General features: G+C 43.7%; 1 protein-coding gene across 1 annotated transcript in view; it reads left to right on the top strand.

The window, feature by feature from the left end:
- Positions 1–24,158, top strand: part of LOC126108168 (voltage-gated potassium channel subunit beta-2-like) — a 666,110-nt gene that overhangs the window by 51,562 nt on the left and 590,390 nt on the right. Inside the window, exon 2 of the mRNA XM_049913410.1 lies at positions 10,132–10,310. Coding sequence (XP_049769367.1) covers positions 10,132–10,310 — 179 coding nt within the window. The remainder of the gene's footprint in view (positions 1–10,131; positions 10,311–24,158) is intronic.

Below are 24,158 nucleotides of genomic sequence, written 5' to 3'. Positions count from 1 at the left end.
GTCCACATAACATATTTTCTTTCTTTGTGTGTGAGGAATGTTTCCTGAAAGTTTGGCCGTACCTTTTTGTAACACCCTGTAGAGGGATATGTAAACAGGCGCCGGCGGTAGTGGCCGAGCGGTTGTAGGCGCTTTAGTCTGGAACCGCGTGACCTCCACGGTCGCAGGTTCGAATCCCGCCTCGGGCATGGATGTGTGTGATGTCCTTAGATTAGTTACGTTTAAGTAGTTCCAAGTTCTAGGGGACTGATGACCTCAGATGTTAAGTCCCATAGTGCTCAAAGCCATTTTTGTAAACAGGCAGAATACGGCGCTGCGGTCGGCAACGCCTATGTAAGACAGCAAGTGTCTGGCGCAGTTGTTGGATCGGTTACTGCTGCTACAATGTCAGGATATCAAGATTTAACTAAGTTTGAACGTGGTGTTACAGTCGACACTCGAGCGATGCGACACAGCATCGCCGAGGTAGCGATGAAGTGGGGATTTTCCCGTACAGCCATTTCACGAGTGGACCGTGAATATCAGGAAATCGTTAAAACATCAAACGTCCGACATCGCTGCGGCCGGAAAAAGACCCTGCAAGAACTGGACCAACAACGACTGAAGACAATTGTTCAGTTTGAGAAAAGTGCAATCCTTCCGCAAATTGCTTCAGATTTCAATGCTGCTCCATCAACAAGTGTCAGCGTGTGTAGCATTCAACGAAACATTATCGATATTGGCTTTCGGAGACGAAGACCCACTCGTGTAGCCTTGTTGACTGCACGACACGAAGCTTTACGCCTCTCCGGGCCCGTCGAAACCGACAGTGAGCTGTTGATAACAGGAAACATGTTGCCTAGTCGGACGAGTCTCGTTTCAAATTTTATCGAGCGGATGGACTTGTTTGGGTATGGAGACAACCTCATGAATCCTTGGACCCAGAATGTCAGCAGGGAACTGTCCAAGCTGGTGGAGGTTCTGTAATGGTGGGGCGTGTGCAGTTGGAGTGATATAGGATCCCTGATACGTCTAGATAGGACTCTTGACACGTGACACGTACCTAAGCATCCTGTGTCATCACCTGCATCCATTCATGCCCATTGTGCACTCCGACGGACTTGGACAGTTCCAGCAGGACAATGCGACAACCCACACGTCCAGAATAGCTAGTGGCTCCAGGAACACTCTTCTGACTTTAAACACTTCCGCTGGCCACCAAACTCCCTTGACATGAACATTACTCAGCATATCTAGGATGCCTTGCAATGTTCTGTTTCAGAAGAGATCTCCATCCCCTCGTAGTCTTATGGATTTATGGACAGCGCTGAAGGATTCATGGTGTCACTTCGCTCCAGCACTGCTTCAGACATAAGTCGAGTCCACGCCACGTCGTGTTGCGGCACTTCTGCGTGCTCGCTAGGGCCCTACACGATATTAGGCAGGTGAACCAATTTCTTTGTTTTGCAAAAATAAATCAAAACCGCGGTTAACGATTTTAAATTTTTACTTAAATCTTACCAAAAAAGGCAGTTAATTAATATCCCGTTTCGGTTAGTATGAATAACTAGGTTTCTGTACGAAAAATTGAAGAAATCTTTTGTTTTCCGGAATAATTATTCTATCACCAACAGTCAAAACGTAGTCAGTAAAATGAAAGACTTATAATGTGATCAAGACACTATGTTAATTTCTTCCGACATTAAAAAAAAACAGCGTTGGACAAAGAAGAAAAAAATTTACGGTTCTTCAAAAAAGTCATTTATGACGAACAAATTACTGATTTCATGAGTTTGCTTCAAATCGTAGTTAAATATAATTATTTCCACTTCAATAGATAGTTATATCACCAATCAGCTGCTGCCTTAGGCGTTATTTCATATTCTAGAAATGTTCGTGATATTTTCCTTATTAATAGAGAACCGAATAAGTGGGATTGATCACCTATACAAAATTTTCAACGAGCTTCACTAAAAAATTACATTCACTTCCGAGTTTGAAAACGAATTCCGGCCGCAGAGCCGGCCGGGGTGGCCGAGCGGTTCTAGGCGCTACAGTCTGGAACCGCGCGACCGCTACGGTCGCAGGTTCGAATCCTGCCTCTGGCATGGATGTGTGTGATGTCCTTAGGTTAGTTAGATTAAGTAGTTAAATCCCATAGTTCTCAGAGCCATTTTAACGAATTTCGGCACTTACGCGCTGCTTAGACCTTACTCCAACAATAGTAGATGACAAAATTTCCATTACTACCTTCCCTAAAGAAACTTGCAATGATCAAACAGTACCTTTTACTTCAACATACCCCCAGCTTCATAAAAAAAAAGCTTCCTTTCGTTCAGTTGTCCACAGAGCTATTTCTATTCCATTATACAACGAAAATCTTAATTCAGAAATAAATTTGATCAAAAGTATTGCAGTTAATAATGGCTACGAACCCAAAAAAGTAAGTAATATTTTCAACAATAAACGAAGATAGACACGAAGCCCACGCTTTCTACAGTAGTACAAGTTTATATGCCAACTAGCTCTGCAGATGATGAAGAAACTGATGAAATGTATGATGAGATAAAAGAAATTATTCAGGTAGTGAAGGGAGATGAAAATTTAATTGTCATGAGTGACTGGAATTTAATAGTAGGAAAAGGAAGAGAAGGAAACGTAGTAGGTAAATATGGAGTGGAGCTAAGGAATGAAATAGGAAGCGGCCTGGTAGACTTTTGCACAGAGCATAATTTAATCATAGCTAACACTTGGTTCAGGAATCATAAAAGAATGCTGAATACATGGAAGAAGCCTGGAGACACTTACAGGTTGCAGATAGATTATATAATGGTAAGACAGAGATTTAGCAACCAGGTTTTAAATTGTAAGAAATTTCCAGGGGCAGATGTGGACTCTGACCACAATCTATTGGTTATGAACTGTAGATTAAAAGTGAAGAAACTGCAAAAAGGTGGGAATTTAAGGAGATGGGACCTGGATAAACTGACTAAACCAGAGGTTGCACACAGTTTCAGGGAGAGCATAAGGGAACAATTGACAGGAATGGAGGAAAGAAATACAGTAGAAGAAGAATGGGTAGCTTTGAGGGATGAAATAGTGAAGGCAGCAGAGGCTCAAGTAGGTAAAAAGACGAGGGCTAATAGAAAACCTTGGGTAACAGAAGAAATATTGAATTTAATTGATGAAAGGAGAAAATATAAAAATGCAGTAAATGAAGCAGGCAAAAAGGAACACAAACGTCTAAAAAATTAGATCGACAGGAAGTGCAGAATGGCTAAGCAGGGATGGCTAGAGGACAACTGTAAGGATGTAGAGGCTTATCTCACTAGGGGTAAGATAGATACTGCCTGCAGGAAAATTAAAGAGACCTTTGGAGAAAAGAGAGCCACTTGTATGAATATCAAGAGCTCAGATGGAAACCCAGTTCTAAGCAAAGACGGGAAAGCGGAAAGGTGGAAGGAGTATATTGAGGGTCTATACAAAGGCGATGTATTTGAGGACAATATTACGGAAATGGAAGAGGATGTAGATGAAGATGAAATGGGAGATACAATACTGCGAGAAGAGTTTGACAGAGCACTGAAAGACCTGAGTCGAAACAAGGCCCCCGGTGTAGACAACATTCCATTGGAACTACTGACGGCCATGGGAGAGCCAGTCCTAACGAAACTCCACCATCTGGTGAGCAAGATGTATGAGACAGGCGAAATACCCTCAGACTTCAAGAAGAATATAATAATTCCAATCCCAAAGAAAGCAGGTGTTGACAGATGTGAAAATTACCGAACTATCAGTTTAATAAGTCACAGCTGCAAAATACTAACACGAATTCTTTACAGACGAATGGAAAAACTAGTAGAAGCCGACCTCGGGGAAGATCAGTTTGGATTCCGCAGAAATGTTGGAACACGTGAGGCAATACTGACCCTACGACTTATCTTAGAAGTAGATTAAAGAAAGGCAAACCTACGTTTCTAGCATTTGTAGACTTAGAGAAAGCTTTTGACAATGTTGACTGTTGACTGTAATATTCTCTTTCAAATTATGAAGGTGGCAGGGGTAAAATACAGGGAGCAAAAGGCTATTTACAATTTGTACAGAAACCAGACGGCAGTTATAAGAGTCGAGGGACATGAAAGGGAAGCAGTGGTTGGGAAGGGAGTGAGACAGGGTTGTAGCCTGTCCCCGATGTTATTCAGTCTGTATATTGAGCAAGCAGTAAAGGAAACAAGAGAAAAATTCGGAGTAGGTATTAAAATTCATGGAGAAGAAATAAAAACTTTGAGGTTCACCGATGGCATTGTAATTCTGTCAGAGACAGCAAAGGACTTGGAAGAGCAGTTGAACAGAATGGACAGTGTCTTGAAAGGCGGATATAAGATGAACATCAACAAAAGTAAAACGAGGATAATGGAATGTAGTCGAATTAAGTCGGGTGATGCTGAGGGAATTAGATTAGGAAATGAGACACTTAAAGTAGTAAAGGAGTTTTGCTATTTGGGGAGCAAAATAACAGATGATGGTAATGATGGTAGAAGTAGAGAGGATATAAAATGTAGGCTGGGAATGGCAAGGAAAGCGTTTCTGAAGAAGAGAAATTTGTTAACATCGAGTATAGTTTTAAGTGTCAGGGAGTCGTCTCTGGAAGTATTTGTATGGATTGTAGCCTTGTATGGAAGTGAAACATGGACGATAAATAGTTTAGATAAGAAGAGAATAGCTTTCAAAATGTGGTGCTACAGAAGAATGCTGAAGATTAGATGGGTAGATCACATAACTAATGAGGAGGTACTGAGTGTGTTTGGGAAGAAGAGGTTTGTGGCACAACTTGACTAGAAGAAGGTATCGGTTGGTAGGACATGTTCTGAGGCATCAAGGGATCACAAATTTAGCGTTGGAGGGCACCGTGGAGGGTAAAAATCGTAGAGGGAGACCAAGAGATGAATACACTAAGCAGATTCAGAAGGATGTAGGTTGCAGTAGGTACTGGGAGATGAAGAAGCTTGCACAGGATAGAGTAGCACGGAGAGCTGCGTCAAACCAGTCTCAGCACTGAAGACCACAACAACAGCAAGTGTAGCCGTACAGTAAGGGATTTCCTCTCGTTGATATGGACAATATTTTACAGTTATTTACGTTCAAGGTCAACTGCCAGGGCCTGCACCTATTATCAATTCTATGCAGATCGATACTGTGTTCTGGTGTTGCTACTTTCTTGTAGAGAAACGCATCATCTGCGAACAGTCTTAAAGAATCTCCGACGGTTTCTCCTTGTTCATTCATGTACATGGTAAACAGAAACGCTCCTTCCACACTTTCTTCGCGTACTCCGGAAATTACCTTTACATCTGTCGATTTCGTTCCGGTAAGAGCGAGGTGTTGAGTTCTGTTTGTTAGGAAGTCGTGAATCTAGTCGCAAATCAGTGCACGGACCAAGGCTAGATGGGTTCAAATGCCGAGTCCTTTGTAAATCTGAATCGATTTTTAACCAATAAACTACCATCAAATACCCTCTACATATATACTCCACTAGCCACCAAGCGGTGTGTGGCGGAGGGCACAATTCGCGCCAAAGTCATATTTCCCCCCCCCCCTCTCTCTGTTCCACTCGCGGATCGCGCGAGGGAAAAATGACTGTCTGAACGCCTCAGTGCGAGCTCTAATTTGCCTTACCTTTGAATGGTGATCATTGCGCGATTTGGAAGTTGGTGGTAATAATATATGCTCTACATCCTCGGCGAAGATCGGATTTCGGAATTTAGTGAGCAGCCACTTCTATTTAGCGCGCCAGCAAATGTGTGCCACCTCAAACTTTCTATGAGATTTGTCACGGTCTCGCGATGGCTAAATGTACCAGTCACGAATCTTGCCGCTCTTCTTTGGACCTTCTCAATCTCTTGAATCAGAGCCAACACGTAAGGGTCCCGTACAGATGAACAATACTCTAAGACTGGTCCAACTAACGTATTGTAAAAAATTTCCTTTGTTGAAGGACTGCGTCGCTTCAGGATTCTACCATTAGACCGCAATCTAGAGTTCGCCTTACCCGTTACTTGTGTAATATGATCATTCCATTTGAGATCATTTAGAATAGTCACACCCGGATACTTGACGGATGGCATTTATTTTGTAATTGATGGGGATTTTCGCCTTGTTACACGCAGTCGGTTACACTTACTAGTATTGAGAAATAACTGCCAGTCATTACACCACACATCTATTTTCTGGAAATCCTCATTGATTTGTTCACAAGTTTCGTGTGATACTACTTTCCTGTAGACTACAGCATCATCGGCAAACAGTCTAATGCCGCTGTCAATACTATCAACCAGATGGTTTATGTAAATCGTAAAAAGCAGCGGACCTATTACGCTGCCCTGGGGCACACCAGAAGTTACGCTTGTTTCTGTTGAAGTCGCCCCGTTCAGGACGACGTACTGCTCTCTGACTGTTAGAAAGCTTTCTATCCAACCGCATATATCATAGGATAGACCGTAAGCGGTCACTTTTTGTAGCAAGCGACAGTGCGGAACTGAGTCGAACGCCTTTCAAAAGTCGAGAAATATGGCATCAACCAAGGAGCCGGTATCTAGAGCCTGTTGTATGTCATGCACAAAAAGGACCAGCTGTGTCTCGCATGACCGCTGTTTCCTAAACCCGTGCTGGTTTCTGCAGATGAGCTTCTCAGAGTCTTTTTTTTTGGTCATCAGTCTACTGACTGGTTTGATGCGGCCCGCCACGAATTCCTTTCCTGTGCTAACCTCTTCATCTCAGAGTAGCACTTGCAACCTACGTCCTCAATTATTTGCTTGACGTATTCCAATCTCTGTCTTCCTCTACAGTTTTTGCCCTCTACAGCTCCCTCTAGTACCATGGAAGTCATTCCCTCATGTCTTAGCAGATGTCCTATCATCCTGTCCCTTCTCCTTATTAGTGTTTTTCACATATTCCTTTCCTCTCCGATTCTGTGTTATGTTGAAGTCACCCCATTCAGAAAACTGTCAGAAAACTTTCTATCCAACCGCATATGTCATCGGATACACCGTAAGAGCGCACTTTTGGAGCAAGCGACAGTGCGGAACTGAGTCGAACGCCTTTCGAAAGTCGAAAAATATGGCATCAACCTGCGAGCCGGTATCTAGGGCTTGCTGTATATCATGCACAAAGAGGGCCAGCTGTGTCTCGCACGACCGCTGTTTACTAAAACCGTGCTGGTTTCTGCAGATGAGCTTCTCAAGAGTCTAGAAAGGTTAAAAAATGGTTCAAATGGCTCTGAGCACTATGGGACTTAACAGCTGTGGTCATCAGTCCCCTAGAACTTAGAACTACTTAAACCTAACTAACCTAAGGACATCACACAGATCCATGCCCGAGGCAGGATTCGAACCTGCGACCGTAGCAGTCGCGCGGTTCCAGACTGCGCGCCTAGAACCACGAGACCACCGCGGCCGGCTCTAGGAAGGTCATTGTGTCTGAATACAAAGTATGTTCCATGATTCTACAACAAATCGATGTCAGTAAAATTGGCCGGTAATTATGTGCGTCCGATTTTCTACCCTTTCTATAGTTTGCTATGATCTGGGTCTTCTTCCAGTCCCGTGGAACTTTCCGCTGTTCCAATGATCTCTGATAGATGATGGATCAGCTTCATTTCGCTATTTCCTTACCTTCTTGGTGCTTCACTCTTTTCTCGGGCAGTGCAATAGACCTATTTTGGCCAGGAATGCCCTCTTTGCCTAAGCTAGTCTGCTGCTTGTGTCTCTGTTCTTTCGTACAGGGTGTGTTATTTTGCTTCCAGTGTAGCGGAATTCCTTACTTTCATCTGCTTCATGGTCCCCAATTTTGATGTGAAGTGCATCGCTAATCTCTTTCCTGCTACTGCTCCTTTCTTTGATCTTTCTTCGCTTTACTCTCTGTCCGTAGTGTGTACTCACTAGACTGTCGATTCCATTCAACAGCTTTTGTAATTCTTTTTCGCTTTCAGTGAGAACAGCAATGTCATCAACGAATTTGTATGCAACTCTTGGACATTTCTTTTGTTTCCATCTTCTTCGTATACACTGATCAGCGAGAACACTATGACCACCGACCTACTGTCGATATAAACCCGTCCACGTGGTAGCAGCGTCACCTGCCGAAGAACGAATGCTAATCTGGCACACGCGCCATGCATCTAGTATGAGGGGCGTTTGAAAAGCCCGTGCAAAAATAAAAACTACTTACGTGTTTGGGGTAAACATTTTTTATTTTTCGACGTAGTCTCTTTTAGACTTATGTACTTCGTCCTACGCTGTCCTGATTTCTTGATCCCTTGCCAACAATAATCCAAGTCTGCAAAATAGCTATTAGTTGCTGCAATCACATCGTTTGAATAAAACATTTGGCCCACCAGCCATTTATTCAATTTCGGGAACAAATAGTAGTCCGAGGAAGCCACGTCTGGAGAATAGGGAAGGGGGGGGGATGTGAAACGAGTTTTAATTCTATTTACATTAATTTTGCGACCACAACTGCTGAGGTGTGTGCTGGTGCATTGTCGTGATGGAAAAGGACTTTTTTGCGGACCAATCGCCGGCGTTTTTCTTGAAACTCGGTTTTCAGACGGCCCAGTAACGATGAATAATATGCACCTGTAACAGTTTTACCCTTTTCCAGATAGTCGATGAGGATTATCCCTTGCGAATCCCAAAAGACAGACGCCATAAACTTTCCGGCTGAAGGAAAGATTCTCCCTTGGTAACCCATTGTTTAGACTGTTGTTTGGTCTCAGGAGTATAGTAATGTATCCATGTTTCAACCACACTGACGAAACGTCGCTTAAAGTCCTGCGGATTCTTCCTGGACGGCTGCAAACCATCCTTGCAACACTTCACACGATTCCGTTTTTGGTCAAGCGTGAGCAATCGCGGAACCCATCTTACGGATAGCTTTCTCATGTCCAAACGTTTATGCAAAATATTATGTACCCGTTCATTCGAGATGCCCACAGCACTAGCAGTCTCATGTACCCTAACTCTTCTGTCATCCATCACCCTATCATAGATTTTATCAGTGATTTCTGGAGTCGTAACCTCCACAGGGCGTCCAGAACGTTCAGCACCACTTGTGCCCATATGGCCACTCCTAAAATTTTGAAACCACTTATAAACTGTTCTAATCGAAGGTGCAGAGTCACCGTAATGTTTATCAAGCTTCTCTTTAGCCTCCTGAGGTGTTTTATCTTTCATAAAGTAATGTTTAATCACTACTGGAAATTCTTTTTCTTCCCTTTTTTGCCAATCACTCGATTTCCTTGATTCACACGAATGCAAAACACAAATAAATAGATCAATATGGCTGAATCTTTGTATGCGTTCTTTCCAAAGATGCTACCAACTAAACGTAACTTCAATACGCGCCGATGGTGCCATCTCTCGGACTTCGCACGGACTTTTCAAACGCCCCTTGCATTTATGTTACCCGTCTTCCGCTGTTTCCGTTCTCAAGTGCAACGTCAGAACTGCCAATCTGATTTTTTTTCTATTTTTTTTTTTTTTTTTTTGCATCAGTCTACTGACTGGTTTGATGCGGCCCGCCACGTATTCCTTTCCTGTGCTAACCTCTTCATCTCAGAGTAGCACTTGCAACCTACGTCCTCAATTATTTGCTTGACGTATTCCAATCTCTGTCTTCCTCTACAGTTTTTGCCCTCTACAGCTCCCTCTAGAACCATGGAAGTCATTCCCTCATGTCTTAGCAGATGTCCTATCATCCTGTCCCTTCTCCTTATCAGTGTTTTCCACATATTCCTTTCCTCTCCGATTCTGCGTACAACCTCCTCATTCCTTATCTTATCAGTCCACCTAATTTTCAACATTCGTCTATAGCACCACATCTCAAATGCTTCGATTCTCTTCTGTTCCGGTTTTCCCACAGTCCATGTTTCACTACCACACAATGCTGTACTCCAGACGTACATCCTCAGAAATTTCTTCCTCAAATTAAGGCCGGTATTTGATATTAGTAGACCTATCTGATACCTTTTCTAAAGCCAAACTAACTGCCATCCAGCAAATGGTTACAATTATTTAGTGACAGTATTTTGGAAGCCTGTGACTTTGTAACGATACATGGCAAGTTGGCGATACGCCTTTTTCCGTTGTGTTTCAGGCACAACAACAACATAGGGCGCAGCGGGCGCTGGAGCGAGAACAACGGGAGCTGGACCGCGAGATGAGGGAGATGGAATACCAACAACAACAACAGCAGCAACAACTGCAGCAGCAGCAACAGCAACAGTACCAGCAACAACAGCAGCGGGAGTGCAGGTCGTCATCGCTCCAGTCCATGTGAGTCACACCCTTCATCTTCTAGTCACCAGTTTTTAAAGGAAAACAACTGTTGTCATCTTTGACCCATACCACTGTATCCCTCGTGCTTGGTATTTCCCAACAATGCAGATGTTTTTATTCCAGATGTAAATTTTCTGCATGGTAAGCGACCTTCTAGATCCAATGTGGTGTGCGTACTGCAAGACCTTCGGTACACGCACCATCACATTGTTTGACTTGTCACTCTAACGAAGTAGGCGAGTGTCAGCAATATGTCTCGTGGTCTTACCGTGGCGTGTTTATCTTCTGCCGTTAGGTCAGACGATAGAAATGCCACTTGCACGCTTAGAGTAGCAGATTGACGGTGACCAACTTTAAACAGAACTTGATTAATTTTCACACACATTTATTAGAATAATAAATAACATAGATATTACGTAACTTGATTCTGGATGCTGTTTACAATTGACAATCTGAAGTTCCTTTGGTCTTGGTACGCTAATCTTATTCTCACATATCTCTGATACTTGACAAAGTGTCTAGTCATTTATCTTCATGGCTATGTACAGGAATATGGTAATCTTATTAGGCGCAGACTGAAACTTGACTGCAGACTAATGCTGACTGACTAATCGGAGGTCTGTACACTCGTTATAATACCTCGCGCGTTCAGGTATCATTGTTCGAGTGTGATCCGCGAGGAGAAAAGGTTCTACGTTAGCAGTGATCTCAATGGCTGCGTTACATATTAATACGCGGATCGACGGAAGCAGGATTTGGTCCGTCTCTAAGGCAGCACCATCTCGTAGTGCGGAGACGGACGAGCGCTGCGCCTGCGCTGTTGTGCTTATCGGGGCACGCTCTTTTTCCAGAATAAAATTTTCACTCTGCAGCGGAGTGTGCACCCATATGAAACTTCATGGCAGATTAAAACTGTGCGCCGGACCGAGACTCGAACTCGGGACCTTTGCCTTTCGAATTTTCATATCAGCGCACACTCCGCTGAAGAGTGAAAATGTGATCCTCCCAGGCTGTGCCTAAGCCATGTCTGCGCAACATCCTTTCTTTCAGGAGTGCTAGTTCTGCAAAGTTTGCTTAAGAGCTTCTGTGAAGTTTGGAAGGTAGGAGACGAGGTACTGGCAGAATTGAAGCTGTGAGCATAGGTCGTGAGTCGTGCTTGGGTAGCGCAGATGGTAGACTACTTGCCTGCAAAAGTCAAAGGTCTCGAGTTCGAGTCTCGGTTCAACACACAGTTTTAACGTGCCAGGAAGTTTCATGGAAGACCTGCTTTGTAGTGGTCGCCCACAAGCAACATCACCAGTTTAGCACATCTTGTCAAGAAATACTTTTCTCAGACATACAACCAGTTTTCTCCCCCAGAGGCAATGGGAATAAGTTGCGAATTCACTTACAAAAATATAATAAATGTAAGTAGTTTGTAGCGAAGTAAAATCAGATTCCTTTAAAAAAAAATAGTTTGGAAATGGTTAACAAGATGCACTGACATTTCTTGTTTACTGGATTGTTTGTGGACAATATATGAAAAAACAGTCGTAGGATCGTGTTGCCAGTGGATGGAAGGGCAATCTATGAACATTGTAAGGGCTCAAGCCAGGCTCGTGTAGAGGCAGTTATGCGAAAGGGACAGAAGGTGGAAGACGTCATGTACAAACACAGAGAAAAAAATCATTACAGTTACAGAAAAATTGGATGAATGTAAGCGTAGGCTTCCGCGGCCGTTGTCATCTTCAATAAAATTCTTCAGGGTATCAGACCGCATCGTCATAGTTTAACGTAAGGCCCTGATGAAGGCTAGCTGCAACGCTGGCCGAAACGTTGGCGCATTTTAAATTATGACGATGCGGTCTGATACCCTGAAGAATTTTATTGAAAAAATTGGATGATTTATTCAAGAGAAAGAGTTTCCCAAATTGAGCAAGTCAGTAACGTGTTGGTCCACCTCTGGCCATTAAACAAGCAGCTATGCAGCTAGCTCGTGGTCGTGCGATAGCGTTCTCGCTTCCCACGCCCGGGTTCCCGGGTTCGATTCCCGGCGGGATCAGGGATTTTCTCTGCCTCGTGATGACTGGGTGTTGTGTGCTGTCCTTAGGTTAGTTAGTTGTAAGTAGTTCTAAGTTCTAGGGGACTGATGACCATAGATGTTAAGTCCCATAGTGCTCAGAGCCATTTGAACCATTTTTGAGCTATGCAGCTTGGCGTTGATTGATAGTTGTTGGATGACCCCCAGATGGATATCGTGCCAAATTCTGTCTAATTCGCACATTAGATCATCAACACTACGAGCTGATTGGCGGTCCCTGCCCATAATGCTCCAAACGTTCTCAATTGAGGAAAGATCCGGCGGTCTTGGTGGTCAAGGCAGAGTTTGGCAATCGTATGATGTGCGCAGTCAAGTTGGTATCCCCCGCTGTCTGGGGCGTCTCTAGGCACTTCATCGGCCCAGAATCTCGTTCACTGGAGTAAAATTGTCTTCAGTGATGAGCCCCACTTCAGACTGAGCTGTGATGATCAGCGGAAAAGTTTCTGGGGCCGCCCCGTACAGCGGTGGGATATCAACCTGACTGTTGCAAGTCGTATGGCCAAACAACCAGGTGTGATGGTGTGGGGTGCCATTTCTTTTCATAGCAGGAGCCTTTTGGTTTGTCATCCGCTGCATCCTCACACCACAACGGTAAGTCGATGATACACTACACCACCTTTTGTTGACATTCATGGCGAGCCATCATGGGCTTACATTTCAGCAAGATAATACCAGACCGCACACGGCGAGAGTTTCTACTGCTTTTCTTCGTGCTTCGCAAACCCTACCTTGGATAGCGAGATCGTCGGATCCCTCCCCAACTGAGAAAGTTTGGAGCATTGTGGATATGGCCATCCAACCAAATAGAGTTTTGGCCGGCTGGACAGAATTTGGCACGATTTCCCTCAGGAGAGCAATCAACAATTCTATCAATCTTTGCCAAGCAGAAATACTGCTTGCATAAGGGTCAGAGGTGGACCAATGCGTTTTTGACTTTCTCAATTTGTGAAGCTCTTTCTCGTGAACAAAATCATCGAAATTTTCTGAAACCACAATAGTTTGTTTATCTGTACATGCACATCATATTTACCTATTTCCGCCGCTTTGGATAATTCCTTCGTGGTGAGCCGTTTTAGAGCCCAGTATTATTATTAATGATGTTATTATTCCATGCATCAGTTACAGCAAAAGAATTCGTATTTAACTAAAAAGTACAGATATGCAACTACACTCGTGCTCATAAACTAAGGATAATTCTGACACATGGTGAAACAACGTTCTGGTGGGCGTTTTTTGGGTTTAAATCACCTCGGGGTCTGACCATGAGGTGCATTTGAACTGCGGTCGTCCCACGGTGGCGCTGGCAGCAGTCCACATACGGAGAGGTGTGTTGGTGCATGTCAGAGTACGGTGCAGCGAGTAAGTGTGCAGACTTTTTTAGGCGTGCTAATGGTGACTGTGTGTTGAAAATGGCTCAAAGAACACATATTGAAGACGTTATGAGGGGTAGAATACTAGGGCGACTGGAGGCTGCTCAAACGCAGCAGGTCGTAGCAGGGGCCCTCCGTGTGCCGCAAAGTGTGATCTCGAGATTACGGCGATTCCAGCAGACAGGAAACGTGTCCAGGCGCTACAGTAAGGGACGTCCGCAGTCTACAACACCACAAGAAGACCGATATCTCACCATCAGTGCCCGCAGACGGCCACGGAGTACTGCAGGTAGCCTCGCTCGGGACCTTACCGCAGCCACTGGAACAGTTGTCTCCAGACACACAGTCTACAGACGACTGAACAGACTGGAGACCTGCAAGGTGCATTCCACTGACCCCTGGTCACAGGAGACCCCGTAAAGCCTGGTGTCAAGAACACAGTATATGGTCATGTTCACGGACGAGTCCAGGTATAGTCTGAACAGTGATTCTCGCCGGGTTTTCATCTGGTGTGTACCAGGAACCAGATACCAACCCCATAATGTCCTCGGAAGCGACCTGTATGGAGTTCGTGGTTTGATGGTGAGGCGTGGGATTATGATTGGTGCACGTACACCCTGCATGTCTTTTACAGAGGAACTGTAACAGCTCAGGTGTATCGGGACGTCATTTTGCACCAGTATGTCCGCCTTTTCAGGGGTGCAGTGGGTCGCACCTTCCTCCTGACGGAAGAACGCACGGCCACACCGAGCTTTCATCGTGGAGGAGTACCTTGAAACAGAACATATCAGGTCAATGCAGTGGCCTGCCTGTTCTCCACACCTAGACCCCATCGAGCACGTCTGGGATGCTCTCCGTCGACGTACCGCTGCACGACTTCAAACCCCTTGGACACTTCAGGAACTCCGACAGGCACTGGTGCAAGAATAGGAGGCTATGCCCCAGCAGCTGCTCGACCACCTGATCCAGAGTATGGCAACCCGTTGTGCGGCCTATGTACGTGTGCACGGTGATCATATCCCATATTGATGTCCGGGGTACATGCGCAGGTAACAGTGGCGTTTTGTAGCACATGTTTTTTCTCAACTTATCACCAATACCGTGGACTTACAGGCCTGTGTCGTGTGTGTTCCCTATGTTGTTCCTATGCTATTAGCGCCAGTTTTGTGTAGTTCCACGTTGTGTGGCACCACATTCTGCAATTGTGCTTAATTAGGCAAGAATGTCGGAACACTCACTTCAGTGGAGCGCCTCATGGGACGCATCATGCAGTCTCTTAAAATACCTCCAGGGAAATGCTTGTCAGAGCGTTCATTCAAAATGCGGCTCGTGGTCCGAATGTCACCACAGTTACAGGTACTGTCCATTGCGGAAGCCCCATTTGTACATCTTGTTTATTTCAACGTACCCTCTCCAGTCCTGAATCTATTGCGCTGTACCCACACCTCCCTAGTACAATCTAAGCCTGGAATCTTAAAAGCTGTATTGTCAGTAGGTCTGTGCTTCGGGCTTTTCATGGCTTGCCAATCACGTTTCCACTCAGCGTCGCGGTTGAACCAAATGGAGACCATTTTGACTACTACTTCATTTGTTGCTGTTCTGGATTTGAGGCGTTTCTTGGGCAGCGAGAGTAAATCTCTGTGCAGAGGGATTGATTCCTTGTTTTAGAAACTTGTCGACCAACTTTGTAGAGAGCCACCCTTCGACGAAGATGAGCTGGACAGCTGTTCGACAGTATTAGTAGCCACTGCGTAGCCCTAGATTTCACTGCGCCGCTATTGGTTCTCATAGCTGCGTTCAAATGAGTCAGCTATCTTGAGAAGAGCGTTGCGATTCCAAACTGGTGCCCAATATCCTGCTCCAGAGTGTGCCAACGCAAGGGATCCTCCACAGAGAACTGACGTTTTTGCTCCTCGTGTACTGCCCCTCCACTCATGTTTGTACCTCCTTAACTTGTCGGAATGGTGTTTGCCGTACGTCAGCGTATTGTGTAATGTGACGCTAAGATGTTTTGGTTTATCGCTGCACTTGACTAGGTGGAGAGGGCCGAACCGTGGCCTATCAAATGTACAGTTCGGCTTTTTAACAACTGAAAATGCTATATTCTTTTTTCTCTGTGAGGTACTAGATGGGCTAAGCGAAAGGTTTCGAACGCTTGGCATTTTTTTTTTTAACTAAGGCATTTGATTGTGTCGATCACAAAATATTTCTCCAGAAGTTGGACCATTACAGAATACAGAAAGTAGCTCACAATTGGTTCACCTCTTACTTTAGCAACAGGCAGCAAAAGGTCATTATTCACAATGTTGATAACGGCTGTGATGTGGGGTCTGAGTGGGGTACTGTAAAGTGGGGGTTGCCCCAGGGATCAGTGTTGGGGCCGCTCCTGTTCCTTATTTATATAAATTATATGCTTTCTAGTATTACACGTAACTCTAAAATATTTCTGTTTGCTGATGACACTAGCTTGGTAGTAAAGCATGTTGTGTGCAACATTGGCTAGGTTTCAAATAGTGCAGTACATGACATAAGTTCATGGCTTGTAGAAAATAAACTAATGCTAACTCACAGTAAGACTAAGTTTTTACAGTTCCTAACACACAATTCAACAAAACCTGACGTTTTAATCTCACAGAATATGATTAGTGAAACAGAACAGTTCAAATTTCTAGGTGTTCAGGTAGATAGTAAGCTGTCGTGGAAAGCCCACATTCAGGATCTCGTTCAAAGATTTACTACTGCCATTTTTACTATTCGGACGGTATCAGAAGTGAGTGATCGTTGCACACGAAAATTAGTCTACTTTGCTTATTTTCATTCACTTATGTCGTATGGCATTATATTTTGGGGTGACTCTTCCCATTGTAAAAGGATATTTTTGGCTCAGAAATAAGTGGTGTGAATTCACGAACCTCTTGTCGACCTCTGTTCACGAGTCTGGGTATTTTGACATTGTCCTCTCAATATGTGTATTCCTTATCGTCGCTTATTGTTACCAATATTAGTTTATTCCCAAGAATAAGTAGCTTTCACTCGGTTAATTCTCGGCAGAAATGAAACCTGCATTTGGATCGGACTTCCTTAACTCTTGTGCAAAAAAGGTGTGCAATGTACTGCTGCATCCATTTTCAATAAGCTACCACTCGAATTCAAAAATCTTAGCAGTAATCCACGCGCTTTCAAATCGAAACTGAAGAGTTTCCTCATGGTCAGTGCTTCTAGTCCGTCGAGGAGTTCCTTGAAAAGTTAAGCTGATTCTTATTGTATTGCTGATAGCGTTTACTTAAACTTATGGACTGGCTCTTTTCAGGTTGATGAGGATTTAATTTTATCTGTTATTACTTTTATGTTGTAATTTCATGTACTGACGCGTTCCATGACCTTGGACATTTGCTCCTCGATTTGGTCCTACGGAACTTGACGTGTAAATAAAAAAAGAACATCCTTGCTGATGCTATACGATTAGAGGGGTGGAAAACACGTACTTCTGTTTCAGAAACATTAGTCTCCACGTCGTAAATTATTCATAAAATTCGGTAAGGCCGTTTCTTAGGTTTTCGTGTCACGCAGAAACATCTTCACTCTCACAGGAAATTGCAAGGTCGTCTGCATACTGGAATTTCCGACCGATCACGTTCGGCAGCTCTGCTCTGCAGAGACTGAATAACCCTGGAGCAACAACAGAGCCTTGAGGTAAGCCACCACTGAATAAATGTCAGCTCACCTTACTTACACCTTGATGTACTTTGCCCAATATGTATCTAATAAATGACATTATTCTGAGCTGTCCGGCCTTTTTACAGTATGAAGACTTTCACGACCGGATGACATATCTTCTGGTAAACCTTCCGGGATGTAAGGTCGTGGTCCACGAAACTCTTCAGCTCCTAACGTTTCGTCCAGAGCTGCGCTGGACATCTTCAGAGGGGTGTTTCTCCTCCGGTTAGTCTTGCCGACTGACGGGTCGGACGTCTGAGAGCGACTTATATATCGTAGAAAGTGGGCGTGACCAGAGTTACACGTGATATGCAGAGATAATCTTTGTCAGAGATAAAACTTAACTATCGATCGTAATCTCGTCACGGATAAAATTTGTCATGTTCTCCGGTCTGTAAAAGATAAACGCGCTCCTCTATCAGCCAGTGGCGTATATAAAATTCCGTGCACATGTGATAAATTTTATATTGGAACAACAAAAAGAAGCGTAAATACACGGATAAAAGAACACAGAAGTCTTTGTCGATTAGGAAAAACAGATAAATCGGCTGTAGCAGAACACGCTTTTCAGTCAGGAAATCATCAAGTGAAGTTTTCCGAAACAAAAATTTTATCTACGACGACGAACTATTACCCACGGCTTTGTAGAGAAGCAATTGAAATATATAAACATAGGCATAATTGTAATCGGAAAGAAGAGACCATGAAACTTAGTGATATTTGGACAGCAGCATTACAGAATTGCTAGACAGTATTATCCGTGACGAGATTACGATCGATAGTTAAGTTTTATCTCTGACAAAGATTATCTCTGCATATCACGTGTAACTCTGGTCACGCCCACTTTCTACGATATATAAGTCGCTCTCAGACGTCCGACCCGTCAGTCAGCAAGACTCACCGGAGGAGAAACACCCCTCTGAAGATGTCCAGCGCAGCTCTGGACGAAACGTTAGGAGCTGAAGAGTTTCGTGGACCACGACCTTACATCCCGGAAGGTTTACCAGAAGATATGTCTGACGTTTGTTTGTAATTACTAGTCTATTACTAACGCTGTAATATTGATTTTCTATTTTAAACTCAGTCTGAGATGCTTGTGCCGTAGTTGGAGCAGTACCGTACTGCAAGAACCGGGTGGAGATGTTAAAAATCCGTTATTCTGAAAGTGAGATAATAATTTTCTGTATCTAAGATTCACGGAACCGTGTTTTCCGTTTGTTCTGTTTAATAATAACTGATTGGATGCATATTACGAATTTCAGCAAATATGAAATAACAGATGTGTGTTTGTTTGACAGCTGGAGAAAACAGTTCAGTTTGGTTAAGGTATTTAAAGGAAAAGAGAATATAACTCTTTGACGGATAAAAGAAGGATATAAAAAAGGGGGAAAAAGGGGGCAGCAGGAATTTGAGATGTATTTGTTTGAGGAGATCACTTTGATCCATACGGCGTGCAAAAAACTATGTGTAGAAAATTTTAGAATTTTCACAGGGTGCAAAAAGAAAAACTTCTTTTCTCATTTCCGCACTAGGTTTCCTTGAAGGGATTGACACTGGACTTTCTTTACGCCGACTTTCGCAGCTGTTTTGACTGCTTATATGTCCTACAGTTTGTCAGCTGAATCTGATTAGCAACACCATTACATCTTACTGCTACACTATGTGATCAAAAGTATCGGGATACCTGGCTGTAAATGACTTAAAAGTTCGTGGCACCGTCCATCGGTAACGCTGGAATTCAGTATGGTGTAAGCCCAACCTTAGCCTTGATGACAGCTTCCACTCTCGCAGGCATACGTTCAATCAGGTGCTGGAAGGTTTCATGGGGAATGGCAGCCCATCCTTCACGGAGTGCTGCACTGAGGAGAGGTATCGATGTCGGTCGGTGAGGCCTGGGACGAAGTCGGCGTTCCAAAACATCCCAAAGGTGTTCTATAGGATTCAGATCAGGACTCTGCAGGCCAGTCCATTAGACGGATGTTATTGACGTGTAACCACTCTGCCACAGGCCGTACATTATGAATAGGTGCTCGATCGTGTTGAAAGATGCAGTCGCCATCCGCGAATTGCTCTTCAACAGTGGGAACCAAGAAGGTGCTTAAAACATCATTGTAGGCCTGCGCTGGGATAGTGCCACGCCATCAACAGGGTAGTGTACCTGGATATGCTACAACAATTTTTCATACCACGGATCGACGGGGATGACCGAGAACGAAATGTCTACTTCACGCAAGATGGTGCACCACCCTACTACCTTTCTGACGTCTGGGATTTTCTCAGTGACCGCTTTCCAGGTCAATGGATTGGCCGTGATGCACCGATTTCATGGCCTCCACGTTCCCCGGACCTCACTCCATTCGATTTTTCTTATGGGGTTTCATCAACGATATCGTGTTTGTTCCCCCCTGAGCCGCGTTCTCTACCTGAACCCAGGGCAAGAATTTACGCCGTGAATGAGCAAGTTACACCTGCAATGCTACAGTGAGTATGGGTTGAAATTGACTACAAACGGGATGTGTGCAGGATAACTAACGGAAGCCACATACAATATCTTTAGTGTGAGGTAAAACAAACCTGAAGTGTTTCCCTACAAAATAACACTAAACCCAGCTCTATATCCCAGATCACGTAAGAAACACATTGCCCGATCGCTTGGTCTAGCAGGCAACTCTTGTCAGGGAACGGCCACCAGGCGGCAACAGCGTCACACCCTTACTTGTGGCACCAACCACTAGATGGCTCTCTGTTCTGTGAAATGTGTGGCAACAGCGTCCGAACGCGTGCAGCTTTCCAGCATTTGGTGTCTGAGAAGTACAGCTGTTTCTGACACACCGGTGGTAGTGTATCGAGTCGTCATGCCGAGTGGCTGCGAGTGTATCAACTGTGGATGGAGTAGACGGACAAATCCTGAACTAAAAATTTCAGATTTCCCGTCGAAGATAAAGAAAGGTTACGGAAGTGGATTTTAAATCCAGGTAAATCAATGAATTAGTTACGAGTGAGAATTAATAAAGAGCCCTAAGCATTCGATCCTATCTAAATTTTGTCGACCTTATATTCTCATGTAACGTAGCAGCCCTTCCTTTATTTTTTTTTTAAGATATCGTTGTTAAGTGAGTACATGAAATTATATTAGTATACAACTAACAATAATCAAATGCAAAATGTTGTTATACTTAAGAACTATTACAGAAATACTTAGAAAGGAAGAAAAATCTGTTTCTTAAACTTATTTACAATCTCAATGTGAAAAATATATTGTCGTTATAACTCACCTAATCCATATACATACTCTATGTAAAATAAATAATTCTGTCGGTAATGTCAGGACGCGAAACCCACTGCTCGGTACAGTATTTGTCAGTAAATTAACTGATTATATTTCAAAGACGTTGAGAAGATTTTGAAAGTTTTACAGTGTTAACCTGCACGTGGAGATCTTTTTTACCACCATAATCCGGATCAGAAGAGCTGTATAGCAAAGAGGAAATAGACGGCATGGAAGATGAGTGTAAAACCCATGCGACTGCAATACAGTCTGCATTTCAACAGTAAGTCGCGAGAAATGTTTGTGTGTTACTTTTCATTTAATTCATTTCGCATATGATTGTGAGAAGTATCCCTACAGTAGAAATAAACTTCGTTTGTAGAATTACAGGAGCTAATCTACATTCTTAAATTGAAAACTCGGGAAAAACCACAGCCGATCATGAGCTACAGTCAGCTGTGTGACGAATGCATTCCGCATTCTAGCCGAACACAAATCAGCCTAATTCGCGTCACCGAAGATACAGCGTTGCCAATTCCGTGACATGGACAGGTCAGTTAGCATTGTAGAGTCGCCTGCGACATCTGTTGACCGACGGGAAAACTATTTTTACGGTTGCCTCTTCCGCCGTAAGGACGGTCAATCTGTTTCTTATGTGATCTGCGTCTATATCTTCTCTCCATAAATTCGTATGAAAGTTTAAAGTTGCAAAGTCCTCTTTGAAGCACGCTGTATTGACATCTGGTGACCGGGATGGCTAGGGGAGACGCGAAAATTCATCCTCGTGCTCACAAAAGCAGTCCCGGGCGATGCGGGCTGTCTGAACAGGGAACCTGTTGCCTTGGAACACAAGATCGCCATTGGGGAATAAACATTGCACCATGGGATGGACCTGCTCAGCTAAAATAGTCACATAATCCTTCAGCAAGCTTTGCTAGCATCTCCATTTATGTTCGTGCATGCATTTCATGCGGTGTTTCCATATCTACATCTACATCCATACTCCGCAAGCCACCTGACGGTGTGTGGCGGAGGGTACCGTGAGTACCTCTATCGGTTCTCCCTTCTATTCCAGTCTCGTATTGTTCGTGGAAAAAAGGATTGTCGGTATGCCTCTGTGTGGGCTCTAATCTCTCTGATTTTATCCTCATGGTCTCTTCGCGAGATATACGTAGGAGGGAGCAATATACTGCTTGACTCTTCGGTGAAGGTATGTTCTCGAAACTTTGACAAAAGCCCGTACCGAGCTACTGCGCGTCTCTCCTGCAGAGTCTTCCACTGGAGTTTATCTATCATCTCCGTAACGCTTTCGCGATTACTAAATGATCCTGTAACGAAGCGCGCTGCTCGCCGTTGGATCTTCTCTATCTCTTCTATCAACCCTATCTGGTACGGATCCCACACCGCTGAGCAGTATTCAAGCAGTGGGCGAACGAGTGTACTGTAACCTACTTCCTTTGTTTTCGGATTGCATTTCCTTAGGATTCTTCCAATGAATCTCAGTCTGGCATCTGCTTTACCGACGATCAACATTATATGATCATTCCATTTTAAATCACTCCTAATGCCTACTCCCAGATAATTTATGGAATTAACTGCTTCCAGTTGCTGACCTGCTATATTGTAGCTAAATGATAAAGGATCTTTCTTCTATGTATTCGCAGCACATTACACTTGTCTACATTGAGATTCAATTGCCATTCCCTGCACCACGCGTCAATTCGCTGCAGATCCTCCTGCATTTCAGTACAATTTTCCATTGTTACAACCTCTCAATATACCACAGCATCATCCGCAAAAAGTCTCAGTGAACTTCCGATGTCGTCCACAAGGTCATTTATGTATATTGTGAATAGCAACGGTCCTACGACACTCCCCTGCGGCACACCTGAAATCACTCTTACTTCGGAAGACTTCTCTCCATTGAGAATGACATGCTGCGTTCTGTTATCTAGGAACTCTTCAATCCAATCACACAATTGGTCTGACAGTGCATATGCTCTTACTTTGTTCATTAAACGACTGTGGGGAACTGTATCGAACACCTTGCGGAAGTCAATAAACACGGCATCTACCTGTGAACCTGTGTCTATGGCCCTCTGAGTCTCGTGGACGAATAGCGCGAGCTGGGTTTCACACGACCGTCTTTTTCGAAATCCATGCTGATTTCTACAGAGTAGATTTCTAGTCTCCAGATAAGTGAAATCCCTGTTTTAGAAGTTTAGATAAGGATGTAACCGTACTTCGCGAGCTATAAATGTGTTGATACGTACACGATGTACAGCCGTGGGCAAAACGAGCGAGACCCCTCGCCTTTTCGTTATGCTGATCCGCACAGCTTTAAAGTCTGCTACACAGCATAACAGGCAAGGCGACGAAGTGCTACCAACATACTATGCACAGCAGTGAAACTGGAAAACTTTCCGAACTTTGTCACACTGTTTTCAATCGTGTGGAAGACTATATTAATGCTGATTAGAGTGTTAAACAAAACACGTAAATATAAGATATAAATGAAAGAAGAAACGCTAATTACCATGAACTATACTATTAAAAATGAATTTCAGGTTATCGAGATAACATAACTGTTTTAGTAAGACAGAGTACCCCAGATCGTTACGAATTAGAAAAATATTATGCGCATTCGGCCGCGAAACGGCCTGTGTCAAAATTCAGACCAGTCATACTGGATTACCGTTGCTGACCTACCATGAAAGTGTGCAAATTTAGCAATGTGTGAAGATTCATAACGAAATTCAGTTAAAAATCATTCAGTGCCACACTTAATTCAGTTACTGACAGAAGCGGAAAAAGTAGGTAGTAGCAAGTGCGAAATTCTGCAGGAGTTTCATACTCACATTCACAGGGCGCCAGTGCAGAATAAAGGTAGCAATAGAAAGTATTGGGGGCGCGAGAATTTATTAAAATTGCTTTACTGGTAGTCTATCTGCCTCCATCGAGATTAGAACCGAAAATAAACCAGACCTCCCTTGCAGTAGCATACACCTTTCACTACACTAGCAGATAACCCAGGAAAACAGCCCTCTATTACTTCCCCAGACATGAATAAGCCGGCAATTTCGCAATTAAAATGTCAAAATGATCTGCAGTTTCTGTTGCATAGAGCTTTCTGTACTCAAAAACATGAATTTTCTATCTTTATGTCAGCGCTTATTTGGGATGTTTATGGAAATAACAAAAAACTGTTATTAGCGAGTAAATTTAGTAGGATAATTCTGCACCACCCCAGGAAATAAACGGCGACATAGCTGCCAAACGTATTCTACAATGTTTCGAATCCTCCATTAGATTCGCCACAGCTAGAAAACGTTCATTAGCCGAAGTGTTTCTTAAGCTAGCTAGCAATGGGAATGCTCGCACTTCTAAAACGCCCTGGCATTAATATTGGG

Source organism: Schistocerca cancellata, chromosome 11 (genome assembly GCF_023864275.1).
Source record: "Schistocerca cancellata isolate TAMUIC-IGC-003103 chromosome 11, iqSchCanc2.1, whole genome shotgun sequence".
NCBI classification, from domain to species: domain Eukaryota; kingdom Metazoa; phylum Arthropoda; class Insecta; order Orthoptera; family Acrididae; genus Schistocerca; species Schistocerca cancellata.
This window is presented reverse-complemented; position numbering and strand designations above follow the sequence as displayed.